This window comes from Bremia lactucae, linkage group LG1 (assembly GCF_004359215.1).
Source record: "Bremia lactucae strain SF5 linkage group LG1, whole genome shotgun sequence".
Lineage (NCBI taxonomy): Eukaryota > Oomycota > Peronosporomycetes > Peronosporales > Peronosporaceae > Bremia > Bremia lactucae.
In genome coordinates this window covers 1,863,561-1,870,122 of record NC_090610.1, presented here as the reverse complement: position 1 = coordinate 1,870,122, position 6,562 = coordinate 1,863,561, and the positions used below count along the sequence as shown (strand labels likewise).

Below are 6,562 nucleotides of genomic sequence, written 5' to 3'. Positions count from 1 at the left end.
TTTTGGACAACCGGTATCTTCCTTGAATGTCGCCCGCTAGGCGTACATTCATGTCTCAATCCACTCGACTTATTCGAGTGGTGGACCTTCGGCGCTGCCTGTGCACTCGCACAGCCGCCGGCAGCTGACTCCACAGGGTGATTGGTATTCACACTGTGATCTTGTGCAGTCGTACTAACGACCGTACCACATGTGAGGCCATCGCACTCACTCGTAGTACATACACACGCTTGTGAACGCTCCAAGACGTTCATCAGATGGCCATCTGATGAACAAGTGGCAGGCATCTGCACGGATCGATGCTGCCAGCTGATCCTTGGCTCATATTTTCTGAGCCAAGGTAAACCCAGGATGACATCAAATTTGTCATCCAAATCCAGTACGATGAAATCATCATCATACTGTAAATCTCTTAACGTGTAGAAATTTCACTACGCGTTTCATTACTGTTATCGATGCGCCTGTCGCTAGACGCACCATCATCCTCGTTGGAGGGATGTCGCGCTCAACATATTTGAGTCTACGACCCTCTAGCGACCGTCGACGAAAAAAGTTATTCGACGCTCCACAGTCCATTAGGGTTCTGAGTGAGAAATCATTGTTACTTTTAATCTCAAGGTGATGAGGGATACCTCATCACTAGGTACAGAGACACAGAATGATTGTGTGTCTGGAGCAACTTTCGTCAAGAGATTGCAAATTCTCTTGAGGTTGCTGGATTATTAGGGCGTTGCGCCCCTACTGACTCCGACCGTTTTTTGGCGGTCCGCCTCGCTGCTGCGGTTTCGCAACAACGTCGGACCCGCGACTGTTGCCCTTTTTGGCATTCGGTCCATAATTACGTTCAGTACCTCTCGGTACTGGGCGTGGGGCACTGCACTCATGAGCGTAGTGTCCTAATTCTTGACAGCAATTGCATTTCTGCAATCGCTTGTTGTTCGAAAAGCGAGGTTTCTCGCTTTCGACATAAGAGAGGTCCATAGGATCTGGCCTATCCAGTACGTGTCGTCTTGGAGGACGATATGATGACGAACTAGTTTGAGCCTGTCTCAAGCTAAAGTCTTCCTGTCCCGCAACGGGTATTGCTTCTTCAAGCGTGTTCAGTTCCAAACGGAACAGGTGGATCTTTACGGGACCATTCGTAAGACCTTGCATGAACACCGTAATCAGCGTGTGTTCATGAACTGGGTTGTTGTGATACAACTCGCTAAGAGTCGTATTTTCTGGGCATAAGCGTGAACATCACGCTTGCCTTGCTATAGTTTTAGAAGCTCTGATCGAGCTCTGAACTCAGCCCTCGGCAGTTCAAACGTCTGTTTGAGCCGGGCTTTAAAAGCCTCTAGCGACTCAAAGACATATGGGTCGCGCAACTTAAGGCCTAGCGCCCAAGTTTTGGCACGACCTGCCAAATTAACTGAGCAAATGCGACTTGCATTTGCTCGTCGACCAAGTGACGAGCCCTTACGGCATCGTCCAACTCGACAAACCACCTTAAGAGGGAGTCTTCTTCGACTCTCCTATACTTAGAGATGTCAATCTTAAGGTTTCCGGACGAAGCGTGTGCGTCATCCCAGGTATAGGGGTCTGTACCTGCTGTAATTTCAACAGTTCTGCCTGTTTGAGAGCCTTTCTGATAAAGCAAGGCTACCTTCTCCTTCGCATTGTCAAGTTTATTTTGAATGAACTTGACGATGGCATCTCTGTCCAAACCGGACAGCATGGCCAAGATGGCATCGTATCCTACGGTCGAACTCATCCGTTTGACCGCACTTCTTTTTATGTCACTTAGAAAGGAGTAGTTATTTCGCGAAACGTGATGCGTATTTCCATTATCATTTAACATTTCCATGTTAGATGATGGAACTGTCGTCCTTGGACGGACTGCAAAATGCTACCAGGTGTAACGGGGCACTGCCGAATTGTACTGCTTCAGTACAAGTCCACTTCGCACTGCCTCAGTGCGAGTGGTGCCTCACGTCACTTCACGAACACTAGTACGTGCAGAGGAAGACTCTCGTTAGGACACTTGCTTTAAAGAGGGTTAATTAAAAACTGTATTGATATAATCAAATTCTTCTCATCTATCTACTTAATCCTAACTTAGTTATGAACTAATACGAAACATGTACTTAAAGTATTATTTGTATATCTCTTTGTGCGCGTCCAGCGCTGACTGGACCGCGGAGAAAGTCGATATAATGGTCTATATCTACCAATAGATAAGCTTTTAGAATATTACCATGTAAAGTAATATTCTCCAATATTATTCACCTTTTAGATAATATATTAACTAACAACCACAAAGTGTTAATTTTATGTAACGATGCACCCCGTTACACTCGGGGCCATATTGTTGGAAGTAATATTGAAATGTGACTAAATGGAAATTGTAGATGATGCCGTTAAGGTGGAATCGGACGCGTTGAATAAAGTACGAAATGCCGTGGTGCGTCGAAATGGTGTTCGCGATCGAAAAAGCCCAAGTGGACGATCGATTCAGGATCGTGCTGATCACCTTCAGGTTAAGTACAATGACGATGCAGGCGATGTCGGATGCATCACTGTCGCTGAACGATCCGGGCAAAGCGTTTCCTGTGCGCTCCTTGGCGCGAAATATAGCCCCTTCGACTTGCCGAATGACATCGATAGCGCGATGAAACCGACCGCCGGGTTGAATTGCAGCGGTTTGCGGATATTGATCCGGTTGAACAGGTCCTCACCAGCGTTATCCTCTGCGGCCTCCTCGAACAGGTTCTTAACGCTTTATAGTTGTCTTGACCAAATCGTCCTGGTCAAAGAACATGTCCAGGATAGTGGTATTGACAATGGCCTTGTTTTGTGATTACTAAGCACAGAGCATCTTCTGACTTGAGCTTCTTCAATAGAGTGCGCTTGGCTGTTGCCGACAAGGCTCGGTACGCAACATAGCTCTGCATCCTGTGGGCCGTGTAGTTCTCGGATTTGAACGCGCCCGTCACCCAAAACTTGGTGCGCCCTGGTACGCTTGCGCCTGCGGTCGCCGTCGTCTTCACGACCGAAATGAATACAGAACAGGCAGGACACCGAAACAACCGCTTTGGTGCGCGGATGCGACCTGAGATTTTCAGCGCGTAAGTGACCTCGTGTGTTGAACGGAACGTATTGCCGCGCGGCGTCGCCATCGATGACTGATGCTTGTACGGCAGAGCGTTCTGTCAATCGATTGCTACAGACGGACGCTTGCTTCTGTTTTTGCAAAGTAATCCCCTAAATCTACATTACTTTGCGGCACGGTAGGCAAAATGGAAAGCTGCAATGCAAATAAAGGCACAAGGCAGATAGCTTCCAGATCTATTCTTTATTTTCGGGAAGTTATGACTAAACACGAAATTAGAGAGGCCTGATGTAACGGTAACGGTGTCCCGTTATATTGAGAAACCTTTATGCAGGCCTCCCAGCTTTAGTAGTTCAAAAGGCCTGCAAAAAGACTTCTCAATAATTGTGTAATTTCTTTGTTTAATAGCAAGATACTTTCTCAACAAAGAAATTCCGAGCGAAAGCTAACAAACCTGAAACATAAGGAAGTTGTGGCTAGCTTTCGTCCATGGTGGGTACAAAAAAGACCACAAAGATTTGCCAATTTGAAAGGTCAGTATGCACTTCCGCAAAAATTGGCATCAGTAAAGTAAACTAAATTCATCCTTAGCTTGAGGGCCAAATACTAACTAACATGCATGCGCAAGAGCACACCTCCGAACCTTGTCGCTTATTTCCAGCTCAACTTCTTCCTCGTGCACGATTTGCTGCTCGTTCTTTTCGCTCCTCTTATGACTTGCCAATCAAACGCGGGCGCTCTTGGCTTTTTCTTACCTGTTAAAAACAGTACATCTAACATCGCCAAACAAAAACACGGTTTCTGATGCATTACACTTCTCTCATGTAGATAGTTAAGGTGTGTGGCTATTGCGATTTCCTAATGTCATTTAGGGGGTATGTTGGTGTACCAAAGTCCAAAATGGGATCTAACGACGACTTTAAAAGAATAATTGTTAAGTTTGCGATATAGCGGAATAATAAAAAAATATGTTGTCATTTTTAACCTTTAGTTTTTATCTGATTAAAAACAAACAGACGGTGTGGCTATACCAAAAGAGGGGTGTCCCTATACCATTCCCTATAAATATTATTTAGTATTTCTTACTTTATACCTCCAATATTACCGAATTAGTAATATTGAAGCAACAAGACAACAATTCTGTTATTCGTTTATTTGAGTAAAAATCAACTTGTAATCGTTACTAGCCACGATTGGGCGGAGCGCAAGGAGGCTATACATAGCTAAATATTAATGTATTAAAGTCAGTAGATAGAAGTTGGTCAAGTAGAAACTTAACATATTAATACATTTTTAATTTCTCGATACTAAAGCCTTAGTATCGACCTCTAGAAGCTAAGACTTCTTAGCTACATAAAACCTTCCTCTGCACGTCGTGTACGTGACTGGAGCAGTACTAGCGAAAGGTGTTCCGTTACATTTTAATTCAATTGTGAATTTAGGCTTTGCTTTATTGTATACCTTCATAGTTGGGACCGAGACTACTTGACTCGCTCTAGTAATATTACTCGTTCTGCGCTCCTCTTAGTCAGCGCAATCTGCGTATGCCTAACAAGGTGAGCTCCACCTCTGCGGGATCTAAAGCTTTTAAAGCCTGAAAAGATCTACAAGGATGACTTAATTTTTTTCGATTCTGCAAATATTATATACATAATAAATTTCGTTTCGCGCTTAGAAATTTAAGCGCTTTGACTCCATAGTAGCATAGTAGTTGTGACTTTTCAGTCGGAAAGCGGTGAGAGCAGCTGCACGCAAAGGAAGATGCAACGGGCTGTGCCGTTACATTAGTATTATTTTCTATTTTTCTCTCTTATAGGATATAAAAGTTGTTATTCCTCTTACAGGAAAATTATTTATGTAACGGAACACCTCGTTACATTCATATCTAACTAAGTATGGCGCCTCCTTGCGCACCGCACAATCGTGTCTTATAAGGATTGGCGGGTTGATTAAGACTTGAATCAACCAATCGATAGAGCTAATGTCTTATTGCATCAATATTACCTTATTTGGTAATATTGGACTATTGAGTCGAATAATTAATAAATATAACTATTTGTAGTTCTTTGCTTATTTCTTTTCATAGGGCATAATGTTTATTATTCCTCTTTAAAATAAATGAAGTACAAAATTATTATCTTTATTCATTCGACTGGAATAATTCCAATATTACCAAATCTCGTAAGATTGATGCAATAAGACATTACCTCTATTGATTGGTTCATTTAAGTCTAAATCAATACGCCAATCGAGGCGCAATACTTAGTTATTAATGTAACGGGGTGTCCCATTACATAAGTAATTTTCCCTATTAGAGGAAAATCAATTAATATTTCCTAAAAGAAAAAAAAACAATCATTGTTTTCCTATAAGAGGAAATAACTAAAGACGTACAAAATTATTATCTGTATTAATTTGACTTAAAAAGTCTTAATGTATCCAAATTTGGTAATATTGATGCAATCAGACATAAGCTCTATTAATTAGTTGATTTAAAGTCTAAATCAACCTGCCAATCGTTTTAAGACACGGTTGTGCGGTGCGCAAGGAGGCGCCATACGTAGATTTATTTTGTTATTGTAACGGGGCGTATCTAACATGAAATTAACACTTAAAGGCTGTTAATTAATATATTACTTAAAAGGTAGATAATATTTGGAGAATATTACTGTACATTTTACTATTTTAAAAGCTTATCCATTGGTTGATAAAGACCATTACATCTACTTTCTCCGCGGTCCAGTTAGCGCTGGACGCGCGCAAAGAGACAGATAAGACTATATTACATGTTTTGTATTAGTTTATAATTAATTAGTATTAAATAGATAGGAGCAGAAGAACTTATTTATATTAAATACAGTTTTCTTTTAACCCTCTTCAAAGCAAGTGTTTTTAAGAGAGTCTTCCTCTGCACGTACTAGTGTACGTGAAGTGACAGTGACGTGAGGTACCACTCGCACTGAGGCAGTGCGAAGTGGACTTGTACTGAAGCAGTACAAGTCAGTAGTTACAGATATGTTAATTTCAGTAGTAGATAGGAGATCATTACGTAGAAAACTAATTTTAATAATGCAACTTTACTTTTCCTTAATTCTAAATCTGTTGAATGACCTTTTGGTAGCTAAAGACCCTTAGCTACCTAGAAACCTTCCTCTGTACTCTTGTGTACGTGAAGTTTCGACGCACCCCACCTACACTGTAATCAGTGTAAGGTTAATTAGTGCTGAACAGTACTAGTGAAAGGTGCCCCGTTACACCTGGTAGCACTTGGTAGTCCGTTTAACGGCCCGCGCACCTTCTATTCAACAAAGACATGTTGAATGAAGAAGGAGGGACTTCCAAGCCCCTCAAGAAGGTTATCACGCAACGCATGAGAGGTTTCCTCATTTGAGTGACCTCGAATGGAGAGCGATCGAACGAATGAGCTCTGTCGTAGGCGGGCCACCTGTTGGCGCTTTGATGTACACT

General features: G+C 42.2%; 1 protein-coding gene across 1 annotated transcript; it reads right to left on the bottom strand.

The window, feature by feature from the left end:
- Positions 1-2,792: 2,792 nt before the first annotated feature.
- Positions 2,793-3,161, bottom strand: CCR75_000014 (uncharacterized protein; the record flags this gene model as incomplete). The annotated part of the gene is made up of 1 exon (XM_067958122.1): positions 2,793-3,161. The coding sequence occupies one exon, from the start codon at positions 3,159-3,161 to the stop codon at positions 2,793-2,795; it is 369 nt and encodes a 122-aa protein (XP_067822536.1).
- Between the last annotated feature and the right edge of the window lie 3,401 nt (positions 3,162-6,562).